Source organism: Cebus imitator, unplaced genomic scaffold (genome assembly GCF_001604975.1).
Source record: "Cebus imitator isolate Cc_AM_T3 unplaced genomic scaffold, Cebus_imitator-1.0 Scaffold79, whole genome shotgun sequence".
In the NCBI taxonomy this organism is placed as follows: Eukaryota; Metazoa; Chordata; class Mammalia; order Primates; family Cebidae; genus Cebus; species Cebus imitator.
The window spans coordinates 1,219,127-1,240,751 of NW_016107394.1; the positions used below are offsets into that span (position 1 = coordinate 1,219,127).

The 21,625-nt window shown below is 41.8% G+C and overlaps 2 protein-coding genes and 1 pseudogene across 3 annotated transcripts; all 3 read left to right on the plus strand.

Annotated features, from left to right (window-relative positions):
• The first annotated feature begins 12,923 nt into the window (after positions 1–12,923).
• Positions 12,924–14,081, plus strand: LOC108307496 (annotated as a pseudogene). Its single transcript, XR_001826544.2, has one exon. The product of XR_001826544.2 is annotated as an HIG1 domain family member 1A, mitochondrial-like (transcript).
• Positions 14,082–17,755: 3,674 nt separating this feature from the next.
• LOC108307497 (olfactory receptor 52K1-like) lies at positions 17,756–18,760 on the plus strand. Its single transcript, XM_017532851.1, has one exon. It carries the CDS (start codon positions 17,756–17,758, stop codon positions 18,758–18,760), a length of 1,005 nt encoding a protein of 334 aa, XP_017388340.1.
• Positions 18,761–21,011: 2,251 nt separating this feature from the next.
• Positions 21,012–21,625, plus strand: LOC108307498 (60S ribosomal protein L12-like). Its single transcript, XM_037740064.1, has one exon. The coding sequence runs from the start codon at positions 21,081–21,083 to the stop codon at positions 21,576–21,578; it is 498 nt and encodes a 165-aa protein (XP_037595992.1). The 5' UTR covers positions 21,012–21,080; the 3' UTR covers positions 21,579–21,625.

Below are 21,625 nucleotides of genomic sequence, written 5' to 3' on the forward strand. Positions count from 1 at the left end.
AGTGCCAAGCCTTGACTAAGTGCAACCTCTCTGAGCCTCAGTTTCTCCATCTGTAACATGGGCTTAGTATTAACTATGTTGCAAGGGGTTGTGAGGTTTAAGCGACATATGGCATATAACACCCCAAATGCAGGACCTGGCCAGAGCAGGAGCTAGTTAAATGGGCTATTCCTTCCCTGTAGCCGGGGCGGGACCAACTGAAGGAGACTAGAGAAGACTGAAGTCCTCCAGCCACAACTCATAACAGGGACTTACATGATGCCCAAACTTCTCAAAGTCAGACGCCAGGCTCAGGCAGATCAGGGCAGACTCTTGAGAATGAGGCAGTTGGTGCCCCTCTTCCTCAGGGCCTTGACTTTTCTTACTTTGTGGCTTAAAGAATGGATTCCCCAGGTGAGTGTGCCAAGGAGGAGAAGGTGCCTGGTGCAGGGAGGCACCCTGGCTGGAGGCAGGGATCAGGGGCCACCTTGGTCGGCTCACCACCTCCCATTGAAAGATATCTAATTAGGCCCCTTCCCTAACTGAGGCAGGCCAAGGGCCTGAAGCTTGTCTGGAGGAATTCACCCCTCCCTGCATGGGAGATTTGAGAGCTGCCCCACTGAGAAAAGGAAGCCTCCTCATCTGGGCCAGGGGCCTACTTGCTTGCTGCCTCATGGAAGGTGTTTAGTGTTTTGTGTCGCTAACAGAATACCTGAGACTGGGAAATTTACAAAGAAATGTATTTGGCTCACAGTTCTGGAGACTGGGAAGTCCACAGGCATGGTGCCAGCATCTGCTCAGCATCTGGTGAGGGCCTTGCTGTGTCATCCTGCAGCAGAAGTGGAGAGGCAAGAGGGCATGAGAGAGGAAAGGAAGCGGGACGACACTCACCATTTTATCAGGAATCCACTCCTGTGCTAACGGCATTAATCCATTCATGAGGGCAGAGTCTTTATTATGTAATCACCTCTTGAAAATCCCACCTCTCAACATTGTTTCATTGGAGATTAAGTTTCTGATACAGGAACTTTGGGGGACACAGGCAAACCAAACCAGAAGTTTCTTTGGCCACTTCTCTAGAAGAGCAGCTAAGGTTGGAGAGGCCAGGGGATCCCCCTGAGGGGATAGATACCCATTCTTAAGACTGTATACAGCAGGATCAGAGGTATCAGCCTGAGTGAGTAGGGTGAGCAAGAGGAGAAGAGACTTGACTTGTCCTGGTCCCATGCCTGTCTCGTTTGGATTGGACAATCTGCCCCACCATTCCCAGTACCGAAAGCTCCTCTAGCTCTCAGCAATCAGGGTGAGGTCAGGAGACAGAAGTCAGGGGGCCAGCTCCAGACCTGGTTCTCTTACCAATTGGCTATGAGATTGCTCACTCCAAACCTCAGCTCCCTCATCTGTAAAGTGAGGTGGTATCACCTACCTCCCAAGTGTTGGAAAAATAAAGTCAATTGAGGAACATAAAAGAGCTTTCTAAACTATAGTCATACAAAATTCACTAGAAACATCACCAAGTTTCATGCAGGAGGGGAAAGGCCATGAGAGGCCACCAGTCCAGCACCTATCGTCTGTGGAAGAGGAAATAAGAGTCCCTGGCCCAAGGGCACCTGCCAGAATCTGTGTCAGATCCCAAACTTCTTGACTTGCTTCTCCTTGCTGCTTCTGGTTGGTGTACACAGGCTGAGGCCTTGTGCACTCAGCTTCCCAGGGCTGGGTGGTTGGGGTGAAGGTTGAAAAAGAGTTACAGGTTAGAAGCTCTTAAGAGTCCTGCCCAAAGTCAGAGTGGATTATGTAGCCTGTGAATGGTTAGCAGAGGAAGGGGTTGACTGAGAGATTCAGCTTGCAACTCCACCTCCCACACACAACAGAGGGGTGACAGTACATTTTCATATGGCCTGAGGAAAAGCTACCCAACCTACAGCCTCTGCAGCTGCTAGATGACACCAGGGTCAAAACGCAAGCCATTGGCAGGGACTCCAGTGCCCACGGCGGCAGTTGCTGTGCATTTCACAAGCCCTGAGGACAGACTCCCCTGCCCCACAGACACTGCCACAGCTAAAGCACAAGCAAAGCACATGCTCCCCAGCTCCCTGCCTACTGCTGCTCCCACTGAAAGCAACCCTTTGCTCCCCAGTAGAAGGGTGACAGTGGCACCTCCACCCCAACATACCACCAGGAGCCTAGAGATCACCCTGCCTCTGCCTAACATAGCCAGTACCTACACATGCTACTAAGGGGCCTGAGGAGCCAGGCCTAGCTCCACTCCTCCTTCCCAGTGTCTAAACATGTCATCTTTGGGCATGGGAATCACCCAGCCTAGCTCATCACCTTTGGCACCCAAACACTTTTTCCGGGGACCTGAAATCAGGGCCATCCAACCTGCCTCTACCACCACAGCTGGCACCCACACACATGCCCCCTATGGGCCTAGGGACTAGCCTACCAAGCCTATTGCAGCCACCATAAATTATTTAACAAAATCATGTATCAATAATAACCTTGAATAAAAACAGACTAAATTTTCCAAATAAAAGACAAACACTAGCTGCATGAATTAAAAAACATGACCCAACTATATGCTGCCTAAAAGAAACTCATCTCACATGTAAAGACATATACAGACATAAAGTAAAGGGATTGAAAAAAGATAGTCCAATTACTGAGGCAGACCGCAATTACCAAGGCAGTTCTAACTATACCTCTATAAACAAAACTGCAAGGAAGTTCACACAGCAGCTGGGCAGAGCCCATGGCAGCTCAGCAATACCTCTGCTGGCCGACTGTGACTAGGCTACCTCCTTGCTGGGCAGGGCAGCTCTGAAAAAAGGCAACAGCACATCAGGAACTTATAAATAAAGCCCCACCTTCCCAGGACAGAGCACCTGGGAAAAAAGGTGGTTATGAGTTCCACTGCAGTAGACTTAAACGTACCTGCCCAGCATCTCTGAACAGAACAATGGATATCAAAGCTCAGTAATATAAGGGACAGACTGTCTCCTCAAGCAGCTACCTGACCCCTGCATATCCAAAGAGCCACCTCATAAAGGAGAGCTCAGGCTGACATATGGCAGGTATCCTTCTGGGACGACGATAGCAGAAGAAGAAACTGGCAGCAACCCTTACTCTTCTGTAGCAACCACAGGTGATCCCCAGGCAAGCAGGGTCTGGAGTGGACCTCCAGCAGTCCTACAGCAGAGGGGCCTGACTGTTAGAAGGAAAACTAAAGAACAGAAATAAATAACTTCAAAATCAACAAAAAGGATGTCCTTTCAGAGACCTCATCGGAAAGTCACCAACTACAAAGACCACAGGTAGATAAATCCACAAAAATGGGAAGAAACCATCAAAAAAAGTATGAAAACACCCAAAGCCAGAACTCCTCTCCTCCTCCAACGGATCACAACTCTTCACCAGCAAGAGAAGAAAGCGGGATGGAGAATGAGTCTGACGAATTGACAGAAACAGTCTTCAGAAGGTGGGTAATAACAAACTTCTTTGAGCTAAAGTAATATGCCCTAATGCAATACAAAGAAACTAAGAACCTTGAAAAAAGGTTTGATGAAATGCTAACTAGAATAAACAGCTTAGATAAGAACATAAATGACTTAATGGAGCTGAAAAACACAACACAAGAACTTCACAAAACATACACAGGTTTCAATAGCCGAATTAACCAGGCAGAAGAAAGGATATCAGAGATAGAAGATCAACTCAATGAAATAAAAGGAGAAGGCAAGATTAGAGAAAAAAAGAGTGAAAAGAAATGAACAAAGCCTACAAGAAATATGGGATTATGTGAAAAGACCTAATCTATGTTTGATAGGTGTACCTGAATGTGACGGAGAGAATGAATCCAAGCTGGAAAACACTCTTCAGAATATTATCCAGGAGAACTTCCCCAACCTAACAAGACAGGCCAACATTCAAGTCCAGGAAATACAGAGAACACCACAAAGTATTCCTCAAGAAGAGCAACCCCAAGGCACATAATCATCAGATTCACCAGGGTTGAAATGAAGGAAAAAATGCTAAGGGTAGCCAGAGAGAAAGTTTGGGTTACCCACAAAGGGAAGCCCATCAGACTCACAGTGGATCTCTCAGCAGAAACCCTGCAAGCCAGAAGAGAGTGGGGGCCAATATTCAACATCCTTAATAAAAGAACTTTCAAACTAGAATTTCATATCCAGCCAAATGAAGCTTCAAAAGAGAATGAGAAATAAAAACCTTTACAAACAAACAATTGCTCAGAGATTTCGTCACCACCAGGCCTGCCTTACAAGAACTCCTGAAAGAAGCACTAAACAAAGAAAGGAACAACCAGTACCAGCCACTCGAAAAATGTACCAAATGGTAAAGACCATCAACACAATGAAGAAACTGCATCAACTACTGGGCAAAACAACCAGCCAGCATCAAAATGGCAGGATCAGATTCACACATAACAATATTAACCTTAAATATAAATGGGCTAAATGCCCCAATCAAAAGACAAAGACTAACAAATTGGATAAAAAGTCAAAACCCATCAGTGTGCTGTATTCAGGAAACCCATCTCACATGCAAGGACACACATAGGCTCAAAATAAAGGGATGGAGGAAGATTTACCAAGCAAATGGAGAGCAAAAAAAAAAAAGCAGAAGTTGCAATCCTAGTCTCTCATAAAATAGACTTTAAACCAACAGAGATCAAAAGAGACAAAAAAGGGCATTACATAATGGTAAAAGGATCAATGCAACAAGAAGCACTAACGATCCTAAATATTAACCCACCCAATACAGGAGCACCCAGATATATAAAGCAAGTTCTTAATGACCCACAAAGAGACTTAGACTCACACACAACAATAGTGGGAGACTTTAACACTCCACTGTCAATATTAGACAGATCAACCAGACAGAAAATTAACAAGGATATCCAGGACTTGAACTCAGATCTGGACCAAGCAGACCTAATAGACATCTACAGAACTCTCCACCCCAATCCACAGAATATATATTCTTCTCAGCACCACATCACACCTACTCTAAAATTGACCACATAATTGGAAGTAAATCACTCCTCAGCAAATGCAAAAGAGCAGAAATCATAACAAACAGTGTCTCAGACAACAGTGCAATAAAATTAGAACTCAGGATTAAGAAACTAATTCAGAACCGCACAACTTCATGGAAACTGAACAACTGAGTTTGTTGAATGGATAAATCATGAAATGAAGGCAGAAATAAAGATATTATTTGAAACCAATGAAAACAATGACACAACGTACCAGAATATCTGGGACACATTTAAAGCAGTGTCTAGAGGAAAATTTATAGCAATAAAAGCCCACATGAGAAGTAAGAAAAGATCTAAAATTGACACCTTATCATCAAAATTGAAAGAGCTAGAGGAGCAAAATCAAAAAACTCGAAAGCTAGCAGAATACAAGAAATAAGATCAGAACAGAACTGAAGGAGATAGAAACACAAAAAACCCTTCAAAAAAAAATCAATAAATCCAGGAGCTGGTTTTTTTAAAAGATCAACAAAATAGACAGACCACTAGCCAGATTAATAAAAATGAAAAGAGAGAAAATCAAATAGATGCAATAAAAAACTATAAAGGGGATATCACCACCAATTCCACAGAAATACAAACTACCATCAGAGATTACTGCAATCAACTCTATACACATAAACCAGTAAACCTGGAAGAAATGGATAAATTCCTGGACACTTGCACCCTCACAAGCCTAAACCAGAAAGAAGTTGAAACCCTGAATAGACCAATAACAAGCAATTAGTAGCCTACCAACCAAAAAAAGCCCAGGTCCAGACGGGTTCACAGCCATATTCTACCAGACATACAAAGAGGAGCTGGTACCACTTCTTCTGAAACTATTCCAAACAAAACAAAAAGAGGGAATCCTTTCCCAAATCATTTTATGGGACCAACATCATCCTGTTACCAAAACCCAGCAGAGACTCAACAAAAAAAGAAAACTTCAGGCCAGTATCCATGATGAACACAGACACAAAAATCTTCAATAAAATACTGGCAAACTGAATCCAACAGCACATCAAAAAGCTTACCCATCACAATCAAGTAGGCTTCATCCTGGGGATGCAAGGCTGGTTCAACATATGCAAGTCTATAAACATAATCCACCACATATACAGAACCAAAGACAAAACCCATATGATTATCTCAATAGATGCAGAGAAGGCCTTTGACAAAATTCAACAGCCCTTTATGCTAAAAACTCTCAATAAACTAGGTATCAATGGAACGTATCTCAAAGTAATCAAAGCTGTTTACGTCAAACCCAGTCGGTATCATACTGAATGAGCAAAAACTGGAAGCATTCCCTTTGAAATCCGGCACTAGACAAGGATGCCCTCTCACACCACTCCTATTCAACATAGTATTGGAAGTTCCAGCCAGAGTAATCAGGCAAGAAAAAGAAACATAGGGTATTCAATTAGGAAAGGAGGAAGTCAAATTGTCTCTATTTGCAGATGACATGATTGTGTATTTAGAAGACCCCATCATCTCAGCCCAAAATCTCCTGAAACTGATAAGCAACTTCAGCAAAGTCTCAGGGTACAAATTCAGTGTGCAGAAATCACAAGCATTTCTATACACCAATTACAGATTAACAGAGAGCCAAATCATGAGTGAACTGCCATTCACAATTGCTACAAACAGAATAAAACACCTAGGAATACAACTAACAAAAGATGTAAAGGACCTCTTCAAGGAGAACAACAAACCACTGCTCAAAGAAATAAGGGAGGACACAAACAGATGGAAAAACAGTCCATACTCATGGTTAGGAAGAATCAATATTGTGAAAATGGCCATACTGCCCAAAGTAATTTATAAATTCAATGCTATCCCCATCAAGCTACCTATGACCCTCTTCACAGAACTGGAAAAAAACACCTTAAACTTCACACAGAACCAAAAGAGAGCCCACAGAGCCAAGACAATTCTAAGCAAAAAGAACAAAGCTGGAGATATGACACTACCTGACTTCAAAGTTCACTACAAGTCTACAGTAATCAAAACAGCATGGTACTGGTACCAAAACAGAGATAAAGACCAATGGACCACAACAGAGGCCTCAGAGGCAATGCCACACATCTACAACCATCTGATCTTTGACAAACCTGACAAAAACAAGCAATGGGAAAAGGATTCCCTGTTTAATAAATTGTGTTGGCAAAACTGGGTAGCCATGTGCAGAAAGCAGAAACTGGACCCCTTTCTGACACCTTACACTAAAATTAACTCCAGATGAATTAAAGACTTAAACATAAGGCCTAACAGCAGAAAAACCCTAGAAGAAAACCTAGGCAAAACCATTCAGGACATAGGCATAGGCAAGGATTTCATGACTAAAACACCAAAAGCATTGGCAACTAAAGCCAAAATAGATAAATGGGTTCTAATTAAACTCCAGAGCTTTCATACAGCAAAAGAAACTATCATTAGAGTGAACCAGCAATCAACAGAATGGGAAAAAATGTTTGCAATCTACCCATCTGACAAAGGCCTAATATCCAGAATCTACAAAGAACTAAAACAGATTTACAAGAAAAAAACAAACAAATCCATCCAAAAGTGGGCGAAGGACATGAACAGACACTTTTCAAAAGAAGACATATATGATGCCAACATACATATGAAAAAATGTTCATCATCACTGGTCATTAGAGAAATGCAAATCAAAACCACATTAAAATACCATCTCACACCAGTTAGAATGGCGATCATTAAAAAAAAAATCTGGAGACAGATGCTGGAGAGGATGTGAAGAAATAGGAAGACTTCTACACTGTTGGTGGGAGTATAAATTAGTTCAACCATTGTGGAAGATAGTGTGGCGATTCCTCAAGGACCTAGAAATAGAAATTCCATTTGACCCAGCAATCCCATTACTGGGTATATATCCAAAAGATTATAAATCTTTTATAAATCTGTTCTATTATAAAGATACATGCACACGTATGTTCATTTCAGCACTGTTTACAATAGCAAAGACCTGGAACCAACCCAAATGCCCATTGATGATAGACTGAACAAGGAAAATGTGGCACATATACACCATGGAATACTCATTAAAAAACTATGAGTTTGTGTCCTTTGTAGGGACATGGATGAATCTGGAAACCATCATTCTCAGCAAACTGACACAAGAACAGAAAATCAAACACAGCATGTTCTCACTCATAGATGGGAGGTGAACAATGAAAACACATGGACACAGGGAGGGGAGCATCACACACTGGGGTCTGTTGGAGGGTAATAGAGAAGGGACAGCATAGGGTAGGGAGGTTGGGGAGGGATAACGTGGGGAGAAATGCCAAATATAGGTGACGGGGCATGGAGGCAGCAAACCACATTGCCATGTATGTACCTATGCAACAATCCTGCATGTTCTGCACATGTACCCCAGAACCTATAGTGCAACTATATATATAATCATAGAGACAACTTGTGTAAGATTGAATGTTCTCCCTCCCTTACGCATAATTCAAAATGTCTGATCCTCTAGAAGAACCTGTTACTACATGATTTTTCTTTTTTATATGCCCTCTGGTTCCACAACATAATACAAACTGTAATATTTTAGCTGATTTTTGTATAAAGCATTATTAGCTATTGTCTTTCAAAATTATTCATCTTTCTGCTTTTATAAATAAACAATGCTGGACACACACACTCAAAAAAAGTCCCCTGGTGTTTCTACTCAGCATCCAAAGTTGAAATCATTGAGATATAAAGAAAATCATTTCCTGTAGAGAGACAGCATTGAGTAAATGTCTTGATCAGTGGTTTCCAATTCTGGCTATATATTAGAGTTTCCTGGGTACCTTTTTTAAAAACACTAATGTACAGACATTAAGGAAATAAGAATCTTTGGAGATGGGATCCAGGTCCTGGTACTTTTTTTAAGGCTTCCTAGGTGATTCTAATGTAAACTAAGGTTGATAACCACTGGCTTATATTGAGAAATGGGATGAGTATTCAGGAAATACATTAGTTTCCTGTTGTTACTGTAACAAATTATCACCATCTTGGTGTCTTAAAACAACACAAATTTGTTATCTTACAGTTCTGAAGGTCAAAAGTCCAAAGTAAGTTTCACTGGGCTAAAATCAAGGTGTCAGCAGGATTTGCATTCCTTTCTGAAAGACTTAGGGGAGAGACTGTTTTCTTGCCTTTAGCTGCTTCCAGAAGTTGCCCAGATTCCTTGTCTGGTGTCCTCTTTCCCCACCTTTCTTCATCCTCAGTGCCAGCAAGCACACCACTCTGACATCTGCTTTCATCATATTCCCAAGGAAGTAGAACTGGGACATCTTTGCGGGGAGTGGGTCATTATTCTGCCTGCTACATGAATAATACATGAGTTTGACTAAAACATAGTATAAGAGATGCAGAGAAAGACACAAGTGTTGAAGGGATGGTCTGAGGTCAGATTTTAAAAGGCCTTGGAGCTAAGCCAGAGAGTTTGGGTTTCATTTAAGGTAAATACTGGTAACTTCAGATAACAGACTTCAAGAACTACCACAACTGAAACAGCAGAGAGGCCACAGGTTATCCTGGGAAGAAACACCCTGCCTCCTCCCATAAGGCTGATTGTTTACATTTAATGTTTGCTGATAAGTAAAGACCATTATGATAAGATCACAGAAGACCTCTGCTTCAAAGATTGGGGAAGAGTCACCAAGCACCAAGGATGGACAGAAAATAGTGACTTGAGCTGGAAAAGATATAACCATTCATTGGGTTTAGGGTGTGTCCACCATCTCTGATTGTCAGGGCCCAGAAGGACAGAGATGGGACACTCAAAGGGGATAATTGAAGAAAGTGTAATGAGGGACTCTTTATAAACACAGACAGAATTAAGGAAGTCAGTGAGGGACAGAGCAGCACCCTGGAATTAACTTAACAAAGAGCCAGGACCACCCCATGATCTGAGGAGTAAATGGAGAAAGTAGACATAGAAACCCAAAGAGTAGTGATAGAAGAAGGTCACCCGACCAGGGATGTGGTCTTTAGGAAGGAATCTGTGACCTGGCAGAAAGGGAGCCAGGAGAACCAACTCCCTGGCCTTAGTGTTCCCCCAACCTCCTACTCTATTGGGGACTGAAATTTGGCTGAAGCCACTGAAAGCCAGCAGGCAAGGTAATGTGTTGATGCAGTCTTCCTAAAACATGCATGGATCAAAATGGAAAAGATAGCATTGCTGAACTTTTTAGTTTAGGCTCTACGTGGATAGTAACAGCATCCCTAAAATAAAGCATAGAAGATCACTAACGTAAAGAATATAGGGAATGATGAGGATGCCAAAGCAGCTTAATGGGGAAAGAATAGCCTTTTCAACAAATGGTGCTGGACAACTGTATATCCAAACACAGAAGAATAAAGCTGGACCCCTTCCTCACATCATATACAAAAACTAACTCAAAATGGGTTGTAGATGTAAGAGCTAAAACTGCAAAACTTTTAGAAGAAAACATGGAAGTAAATTTTCATGATCTCAAATTAGGCAATCATTTTTTATGTGTGACATCAAAAGCACAAAAGAAAAAGAAAAAAATAGATAAACCGGACTTCATCAAAAGTAAAAACTTTAGTACTGCAAAGGACACCAGCAAAAAAATAGAAAGACAATGCATAGAATGGGATAAAACATTTGCAAATCCTATATCCAATAAGGGTTTACTATCCAGAAAATATAACAATACTTATACCTTAAAAATAAACGTACAAATAACCCAATTGAAAAATGAGCAAAGAATTTGAATAGTTTCTCTAAAGAAGCTAAATAGCCAAAAAGCATATGAAAGGATGCTCAACATCGCTAGCCATCAGGGAAATGCAAATTAAAATTATAATGAAATACCACTTCACCAGGATGGCTAAAATTCAAAAGAGAAAATAATAAATGTTGATAAGGATGTGCAGAAATAAGAACCCTCATACACTTCTGGTGGGTATATAAAATGCTGCAGCCACATTGGAAAACAGTTTGGCAGTTGTTAGAATGTTAAATATAGAGTTACCATGTGACCAGAAATGTCACTCCTTGGTATATACCCCAATAATGTAAAACATTTATCCATAAAGACACATCTTTTACTTGTTGATTTAAAATATAGATTTCAAAATTTTTAGAAAAAGAAAACATATTCACACAAAAAATTGTATATGAATGTTCACAGCAGCATTATTTATAACAGAAAAAAAGTTATATATAAAAACCCAAATGTCCATCAAATGATGAATGGATAAATAGTATGTGGTATGTCCAAATGATAAAATATTATCCATCTGTTATAAGGAATAAAATACTGATACATGTTACATGAATGGACCTTGAAAACATCATGCTAAATGACTCCATCCTGTTGTATGATTCCATTTACATGAATGTCCAGAATAAGAAAACCTATAGAGACAGAAACTGAATTCGTGGTTTCTGGGGTTTTGGAGAAGGGGAGGCTGAAGAATTACTGCTAATGGGTTAGGGTTTCTTTTGGGGGTGATGAAAATGTTCTAAAATAAGATAATGGTGATGGTTGTAAAATCCCATGTGAGTATACTAAAAAGCACTTTGAAAGGGTTTTATGGTACATGGGCTCTACCTCAATAAAGCTGTTATTCAAAAAAATAAAAATAAACAGTACTTCAAAAAAAAGAAAACATGCCAGTGTGAAAACATGAATTCAGCTTGGGACATGTAAGTTTGAGTTTCCTCTGAGACATGAAGTTCTCCTGACTGACAGGCTTTTAGATTCATGACTCTGAGATGCAGGGGCAACATCTGGCCTGTAGGTAGAGACATGTGAGTCACAGGTGTCCAGATAAAGGTGGGAGCTATGAAAAGAGTTAAGTCATTCAGAGGAATGTAGGTAAAGAAGCAAAGAGAAATGCTAGAGAAAAATCCCTCTACTTCCCCGAACAGGACCCATCATTACTGACCCTCTAATATGCCCATATGAAGGCCCTGCTCCTGTTCATGCTGTTCCTCCAGCCCACAAGTCCCTGAGGGGATGTGTTCTCATTCTGGCCACCCCTGGGATCTTGCTGACTAGCTAAGCCAGAGCCTGGGAGAACGCTATGGGGAGTTCCCCCAGGGAGGAATGGGATAGATTTAACTGCATTCAAGAAACCCAGGCCTGAGACAGACTGGTCCTACTACTCTCAGTCTGTGTAAGTCCTGGTGAGTAACAAAGTTAGTGCTTGGCCAGGCAGAAGGCTTGGGGGAGGCTTTCACCTTAGTAATGTAAGGGCAAATGTGGGCACAGGGTTTGAAGGCCCCTCAAAATGTTTTCAGTACCTGTAAATTCTCTTAGTAATCATAAACAGTAAGCTACTTCACGTAGCAGCTTAAACTAGAAAAGTGCTTTGTGTGGCATTACAGGTGGGGAGAAGGCAAGGATTCCTTCTCCCCTCTTTTCCTTCCCATACCCAATCCTGGAGGGTTTGCTTTGTAAAGTTTTCTTCTAAGTGGTTCTTGGATTCTCTGAGTCTTGAGTCTCTGAGTTCTTGGTTCTCTGACCTTCTAAGCCCAGGTGGAGAAGAACGAAGGCTTCCTATCCCTGTGATTGTCCACCACCAAACATTTGTTGATACCTAGGCCATTTCTCATTTCCTTTGACTCTATACTTGCCTGTGAAAGCCCAAGCCCTAGACTAGGGTGTCTACCTAAGCCTTGGGTACAAGGTCCCCACTTCATATTCTGACCTTGAACCTCCAAGACAGCCTCAGAAGGGCTGTGGGGAGGGCTGCAGTCTAAGTGGGCCAGAATGGGGTTTTCAGTAAGTTCTTGGAATGGAGAAAGGGTGGGGGTGGCAAAAAACAGAAGGGCTCTCTAGATCTTGAGCAGGTGAGTAATATTAAGAAAGAACAAAGAGAGAAGCCGCGGAACTGGGCTCGTGTGCAGGAATCAGCAGCGGGTTGGCGTGTGAGAGGTTTTCTCACTGTAGAACATCATAGAAAATTCTCAGGGAGATTCTTCAAGCAACCACTATGTCAACAGACCCAGATATTTCCCTTTCTTCATATGATGAAGATCAGGAATCCAAAGTTATTCAAAAAGCTAAAGAGGCACCATTCGTACCCATTGGAACGGCAGGTTTTGCAGCAATTGTTGCATATGGGTTATACAAATTGAAGAGCAAGGGAAATACTAAAATGTCTGTTCATCTGATCCACATGCGTGTGGCAGCCCAGGGCTTTGTTGTAGGAGCAATGACTGTTGGTATGGCTATTCCATGTATCAGGAATACTGGGCAAAACCTAAGCCTTAGAAGAAGAGATGCTGTCTTGGTCTTGTTGGAGGAGCTTACTTTAGTTAGATCTGTTTATTTAAGTTATGTATTGTTGAAAATAAACTAATTTGTATGGGTTTAGATGGTAAAATGGCATTTTGAATATTGACTTCCTTTCTTGCAGGCTTGATTTTCCTGGTGTGTCTGCGTTACTAGTGGGTAGTTTACTAACTAGATTATTCAAGGAAGTCAAGTTAACTTGAAAGAAACATGTCACCTAAATGCACTTGATGATGTTGAAATGTACACCTTCTTAAATTGTTAAGATGAACTTAATTCTAAAGAAGATAACAGGCCAACCCTGAAGTACTCCCAGTTTGCTGCAGAATCCCAGATGTTTTGGATGTTATATAAGAGTCCTATTTGCCCCAGTTAATTTAGCTTTTTTCTGCCTGTTTTGTGGACAGGCTGGCCCTTTTAGAACTCTGTCCAAAAAGTTCATGGAATATAACTTGTAAAATTTCCCACAACTAACAATATGTATATGTGCATGTGTTTAAACCAAATGTAGAAAGCTTACCGTAGAGCTGCATAATAGAAGTATTTATTAAAGGATCTCAGTTGTAAACATGAGAATAACTTATGGACTCTAGTTCTTGTGTAACTGCGAATTATATTTTTGCTGCTGTTATATTAGAGTAAATTTTAAATGTCATCTTGAAATGGAAATATGTATTTTAAGCACTCATAGCAAAGGTAAATGAACACTTTTTAAATGTGTGCACTGCTTATTTTTTCCATAAGAATTGTAAACATTAAACTGAAAAAATGACCTATAATGGATTTGATTAATGACCTATGAGCAAGCTGGTTTGGCCAGACAGTATACCCAAACTTTTATATAGTACAGAATGCTATTACACTTCTGAAATTCTCTTGTCTAAACTGAATTTACATTCCATCATGATAAAATGGTATATATATTGTTATTAAAGTAAGCAACCCATGCCAAAAAAAAAAAAAATAACAAAGAAATTGCTCATTTTCCACTTTGTTTCTATCCCCATATCATGAGAAAATAGCTTAAAACCACAAAAGGCATAACAAGGATGTCTGAAAGAACTAAAGCCCATTCCCTATCATGGTAAGAGATTCTAAGAGAGCATCTGACAATGCCAGTAAAATTCAAATCTCTTGCTTAGACAAAGTACTTATGCTTACTGAAAGAATTGGAACGTGGGTTTGGGATTTCTCTGCAGTACATTTGTAAGAAATCTTTGGAAATATCTGAAGATTGAAAAAAGGAAAGGGAAAAAGGCTAATGTCAATTACAGGTTGTTCAACTTAAAGTTAGTCCCTGTCAGATATCTCTAGATATCTACATATCAGTTCCATTTTTATGCACTTGCCAAAACTGGAAGAACCTAACATACCTGAACTCAGTAAAGCATTTACTGGGCTTAGTTTTCCTCAATAAATCTTTCTCTCATTCCTCTCCCAAACTACAGCAGACACAGTCAGATCTTCATCCATCATGCTCCTGAATCTCTTGATCATGGCTCACTGCAGCCACAATCTTCTGGGCTCAAGCAGTCCTCCCACCTCAGCCTCCCAAGAAGCTGGGACTATAGATGTGCACCACGATACCCAGCTAATTTTCTTTATTATTTTCTGTAGAGACAGTGTATTTATATTGCTCATTATATTGCCTGGGTTAGTTTCAATCTCCTGGATCTCAAGCAATCCTTCCACCTCAGATTCCCAAAGTGCTAGAATTACAGACAAGAGTCTCTGTGCCTGGCCCTAAAGCTCTTCTTACATCATTTCATTGGAAGAGCGAAGCTCCAAAGGGAGCATCAGAACAGCTTACTTTTTCTGCCTATTCTCCATTCAGGTCTGATCTGTGTTGCTCCTTGGACAAATTCTCAAGAAGTTTCATTATGACTTTGTTAATTCTTTTAAAAATATTTAAAAAGTCCTTGGATCACTTTTAATTTCAAAGACCACCTGATATTAACCATTCAAATAGCTACATACATCTAACTATAAAAGCCCCAAACTCTGAAATTAGAAACTGCACCAGCACCACCCCCACCACCTGTGCCTCCTCCAAACTGGATGCCCAGGCTGGGAAATGGGAGCTAGTCAGAACTGTCTCTTAATCTTTTCCTTATCCTTTCTTTCCTCTCCCTAGTTTGTGACTGATGGCTTTTCACCTCACCAAGTCAGGAATGGAGATAGATCAAAAGTAGACATGGCCTCAACTGACCTGGGCTTGACAGATGTAAAAAGCAGATAGCATTTTGGGATGTGTTTGTTGAGTACACTGTTACATGCTGTATTTTGACCACTGGTTGTCATTACTAGCCTACTCAGTAGAATGCAGACTCAGAGAACAAAAATGTTACTTATTGTTATATCCATGCATCCAGCATATGGTCTAGCACAAAGTAGATGCTCAGAAAGATGTGAAGAAAAAAAATAAAGAAATAGTAACTGAATAAAAATGAGAAAGGAGACAAAAATAGAAAAAAGAAAAAAGTAAACAAAATAAAAAATAATAATTAAATGAGAAAGCAAAATGGACAAAAGAGGCTATAGAATGATGTTATTTCATGAAGTATCTCACCAACTGATAACAAAAACCTCTTCCTTTTCTCTGCAGAAATGTAATTCACAAAGGCCAAAGCATCCAGGGCTTCCTGGTGAGGCTGTGGAGTAATCTCCCTTTTCTGCTACCCCCCTCCCACTGTGGGATGTGGGAAAGGAAAATGCCAGTTCTCTCCAAAGGCTTTCTCTCTCAGACTCTCCAACCCCAAACCTTTTATACTTTCCAGGTACACATTGGACTAAAGACTGCAACAACAATTTTCAGCCACCTCCTCTTAAATCCTGTATAGGAAGGCTACTCCAGCACCTCAAGGTGGATGAAGAAAGGAGTACTTGCCTTGCATTTTGTTCTTGGGCTTTGGGCACATCAGATGAATCTGAAGCAGAAAGGGTCCTATTTTAACATCCTGTTAATCACTGCACTTTATTTCTTACTTGTCACTTCAGTCTTATTCAGCCTAATGTGAGCTCATTCAAGACATAGACAGTCAATTATTTATTGTGTATCCTAAGCCCCAGAATACAGCCTAGCACAAAATAGGGCCTCAATAAGAGTTTGTTAGTGAAAAAACAAGTGAAGACTTCATATAGAAAAAANAAAAAAAAAAAAAAAAGAAAATGGTTAAAGAACCTTTAGGCTGTTAGATGACAATGATGAGAAAAGAAGGGGAAATAAAATTGGAAAAACAATCATTTTAGGTGACAGTAAGGTGACTGTTTAATAGGGAGGTAATAGTGTGAGTGTTACAGCCCAGTAGGCCTGGGTTTAACACCCAGCTATGACTAAAGGTTGAGCTGCTTGGTGGACATAACAAACAAGGGACAAAATCAGGCCTATAGAGAAAAGTTCTAGGCACAGCAAGCCCTCTTGAGCTTTGCTTCACTGCTCTAAAGGCTAAGAGAATGTTTCACAAAACCAAAAGCATTAAACCAAAAATATCACCCGAGATTTTATCTCACTCTTTTCCATTTTCACCTGTATAGTATCAGTTAAATTGCCCTAACCTCCTCTTAAAAAGAAAACCAGTCTGAGACTGTAAGAAAACATTTTAAATGGTCCATTTTCTTTTTTGTTGTTGTTTGTTTGTTTGTTGGGAAGTCTCACTCTGTCACCCAGGTTGAAATGCAATGGCATAATCTTGGCTCACTGCAACCTCTGACTCCCAGGTTCAAGTGATTCTCCTGTCTCAGCCTCCAAAGTAGCTGGGATTACAGGCATGCATCACCATGCCCAGCTATAAATGGTCCATTTTCGTGGCATGGTAAATCTAAGTACTGGCAGCCAGCCTGTGGATGTAACAAACCACACAGCTCATGGACCTAGAAGGTGATAAGTTAACAGAATGTAGAGGAGGGGTCAACCCATAAAGGGGAAGAAATTGGCTGGATGCAGTGGCTCGCACCTGTAATCCCAGCACTTTGGGAGGCTGAGGTGGACAGATCATGAGAGGTCATGAGTTTGACACCAGCCTGGCCAATATGGTGAAACCTCATCTCTACTAACAATACAAAAATTAGCTGGGCATGGTGGCATGTGCCTGTAGTCCCAGCTACTCAGGAGGCTGAGGCAGAAGAATCACTTGAACCCAGGAGGTGGAGGTTGCAGTGAGCCAAGATTGTGCCACTGCACTCCAGCCTTCCAGCCTGGGCAACAGAGTGAGACTCCATCTCAAAAAAAAAGAAAAATAAGCAAGTTAGAGCTATGAAAAGTTATTTCTTGAAGCATATCACTAAATGTTGAAACATAACTTTTCCTTCTCTCTCTAGGAACACTGGAGGCCCATGGAGGTCAAAGCGCCCAGTCCAGCTTGGTGAGGCTGAGGCTGGCAGGGCTGGACACAGAAACCAGACCTCCTATTCCTTCTTTCTCCAGAACCACCCCACTCACCCAGGGAAGATGTCAAGGTGGAGCAATGGAAGTTCCAATGTGTCCTACACCAGCTTCCTCCTAGCGGGCTTCCCAGGGCTGAGGGAGTCCCGTGCCCTCCTGGTGCTGCCCTTCCTCAGCCTCTACCTAATGATTATCTTTACCAATGCCCTGGTCATCCACACAGTGCTGACCCAGCAGAGCCTGCACCAGCCCATGTACCTGCTCATTGCCCTACTCCTGGCTGTCAACATCTGTGCCACCTCCACCGTGGTGCCCGCGATGCTCTTTAGCTTCTCCACACACTTCAACTGCATCTCCCTAGCTCGCTGCCTGATCCAGATGTTCTGCATCTACTTCCTCATTGTCTTTGACTGCAACATCCTCCTGGTCATGGCTCTGGACCGCTATGTTGCCATCTGCTACCCGCTCTGCTACCCAGAGATAGTGACAGGCCAGTTGCTGGCTGGCCTGGTGGGAGCAGCAGCTACCAGGAGCACTTGCATTGTAGCTCCAGTGGTGTTTCTGGCCTCCAGGGTTCACTTCTGCCGCTCAGACATGATCCAGCACTTTGCCTGTGAGCACATGGCCCTCATGAAGCTCTCCTGTGGAGACATCTCCCTAAACAAGACTGTAGGGCTCACTGTCCGCATCTTCAACAGAGTCCTAGACATGCTCCTACTAGGCACCTCCTACTCCCATATTATCCATGCTGCCTTCAGGATTTCATCAGGTAGAGCACGCTCCAAGGCCCTGAACACATGTGGCTCCCACCTGTTGGTCATCTTCACTGTCTACTTATCCACCATGTCCTCATCCATTGTCTATCGTACAGCCCACACTGCCTCCCAGGATGTGCACAACCTGCTCAGCACCTTCTACCTGCTGCTCCCATGTCTGGTCAACCCCATCATCTATGGGACAAGAACTAAGGAAATCAGGTACCACCTGGCAACTCTGTTCCAAAGGACACCACTACAGGTCCCCTCCAAGAAGCCCCTGTCTCTGCCCTCACATATGGAGCTTCCTGGCTGATTCTCTAGGACTTGTGGGTCCTAAAATCATTCTCAGTATCCAATGAGAGGAGGATAATTAGGTGAATGAGTCATTCCTGCTATATTTTGGCTTGGCTAACTGCATTTGTCCTTATTTTTAAGAGTCTTAATTTTACTTTCTGAAAAATAGCCACTTATTCAGAGTACACAGTAATCAGCTGAAAGCAAGCTTCTGTCTCTAGCTTTTAAGTTTTATCCCCTTCCTTTTGCATGAGTTTCGTTTGTTCATTCATTCATTTACTCATTAAACTTTTATTATACATACATCATACTAACCCTATGATAGCAAAGAAAGAAATAAAATCTCAATCCCTTTCCTAAAGGAGGTCCCAATCTAGTAAGCTGTAAAGAGATGTGTTCAAAAATAGCTTTGTGTGCAAAATTCTGTGGGAACGTAGAGGATGGATAATCATGAAAAATGAAGAGAGAAAATGAATTTGAGTTGAATCTGAAGGATAATCCAACTCAAATTCACTGGGGAGGAAAAACATGGGGAAAAGAATACCCATTATAGGCAAAAGAAACAGCCAAAGACAAAGGCATAGAAGCACGAATAAACATGGCAGACATGGAAGCTCACTGATAGGCCCATGTTTTCCTAAAACAGAGGAAAGTAGGGCATATAGAAGGAAATGAGGCTGGATGGGTAACCAGAGGTAACATGAGGAAAGGCCTTATCTATCATGATAATGAGTTTGAATTTTTACTCCAGGCAGTTTGTAACTATTTAAGAGTCCAAAGAAGGGAAGTGGCAATATTATATTTGTATTTTGGAATGATCACACTGTACATCAGTATGCATCACTGCACATAATAGAGTGTGATTCAAGGGAGACAGGCCTAGAGGCCAAGAGACACATGAAGAGGCTGTTAGACTAGTCCAGATGGGAGACTATGGTGGCCTGAACCATACTAGTGACATCAGGGATGAAAAGAGATGGACCTACATAAGATAAATAAAAAGGCTGAATTTGTATGTGGGAGTCAGAGAGGTAGCAGGAAAACGAGAAGAGTGGCATCACCAAAGCCAGGGGAGGGGAAGAAGAAGGGTAAAGAAGGCTTGCGTGGTCAGCAATACTAAATCCTCTGATGGGCCAAGGAGGAGAACTGAAGGGTCCTTTGACTCAGAATTCTGCAGGTTACTTATGACTTCTTTAGGGAGAGCAGTTCCTTTCTTCAGGCCCTAGAGATACAATGATGAGCATATGATCTTTGCCTGTATGGGATTTAAAGTTTAGAGGATGCATAGGCATTAGTTAACCAATTTCAATATAGTGGAATGGTGGGAACTGAAATCATCATGATTTGGAGTGGATCAGGATGGACAGAAGTTCATAGGGAGGAATAGAGAGCAGCAGATAGAGAGAAAGGTAGAGAAGAAAATTAGGGTAAACTCTGCTTTGCAGAGTAGAAAGAATGTGGGGCTTAGAGAAGGTGAGACCTGAGTTTAATCCTTGGCTCAGCCACTTAACAGATGTGAGACCATGGGGCAACCTTGTAATCAGCCTTGTAGTTCTTCTGAACCTTATTTTCTCATCAGCAAAATGGAGGTAATAATGTGACCTGTTTAACAGGGAGATGAGCAGCCAATTGAGGGGAAAGCCAAGGGGTGGTCCATTAAATGAGGTACCATAAGGGAAGAAGAGCAAAGCAGGCAAGCTGAATCTTGAGATGAGGGACGCTCTCCTTCTGATAGAGAAATAAAGAGTGAAGAGAGGTTCAGAATTTCACGGTTGTGCTGTTTCTCCAGAGACCCTTAGTCTAGGCATAGCTTTCATCCAATTGTCGGAAGAAACAGCACAGAAATGAGTGCTGAAGAGAGTGACCGCACTGCCTGACATCCAAGTGTGAGAAGGGCAGAGAAGACAGAAGAGATCTGAACAATTAAAGAAAGATTAAAGGCCCAGAGGTCATTATGATATATACAAGCAGGGGTAGTTGGTGAAGGAATAAGACAGTTGGAAAGAAAAACACTAAAATATAAGATTTCAGAGGTAATATATTTCTCGATGATTATTCAGGGGATAACCATGGTTTTTGTGCTCTAGACTAGGTGAAGAATATGCCTCCAGGGTTGAAGGAGGCAAATAACCACTAAATAATGTTGAATAGCTCATTGACATGGATTAACTGTGCTGTGGTTCAGGAGAAAGGCAGGAGTTGGGAAGGAAAGATGAACTGAGCCAAGGGCCTCTATGAAAATGGGTAAAGGCTTTCGGCTTTCAGCTCGGAGGAGGCCAAGGTGCAACTTTCTTTGGTCGTCCTGAATCCGGGTTCATCTGACACCAGCTGCCTCCACCATGCCGCCAAAGTTCAACACCAATGAGATCAAAGTTGTATACCTGAGGTGCACTGGGGGTGAAGTCGGTGCCACTTCTGCGCTTACCCCCAAGATCAGCCCCCTGGGTCTGTCTCCAAAAAAGCTTGGTGATGACATTGCCAAGTCAATGGGTGACTGGAAGGGCCTGAGGATTACAGTGAAACTGACCATTCAGAACAGACAGGCCCAGATTGAGGTGGTGCCTTCTGCCTCTGCCCTGATCATCAAAGCCCTTAAGGAACCACCAAGAGACAGAAAGAAACAGAAAAACATTAAACACAGCGGGAATATCACTTTTGATGAGATTGTCAACATTGCTCAACAGATGCGGCACCAATCTTTAGCCAGAGAACTCTCTGGAACCATTAAAGAGATCCTGGGGACTGCCCAGTCTGTGGGCTGTAATGTTGAGGGCCGCCACCCTCATGACATCATAGATGACATCAACAGTGGTGCTGTGGAATGCCCAGCTAGTTAAGAAGCACAAAGGAAAATATTTCAATAAAGGTCATTTAACAAGTGGTG

Bases quoted from the DNA above. Each gene is read 5' to 3' on its own strand.
- LOC108307497 (XM_017532851.1), top strand. From the start codon at position 17,756: ATGTCAAGGTGGAGCAATGGAAGTTCCAATGTGTCCTACACCAGCTTC.
- LOC108307498 (XM_037740064.1), top strand. From the start codon at position 21,081: ATGCCGCCAAAGTTCAACACCAATGAGATCAAAGTTGTATACCTGAGG.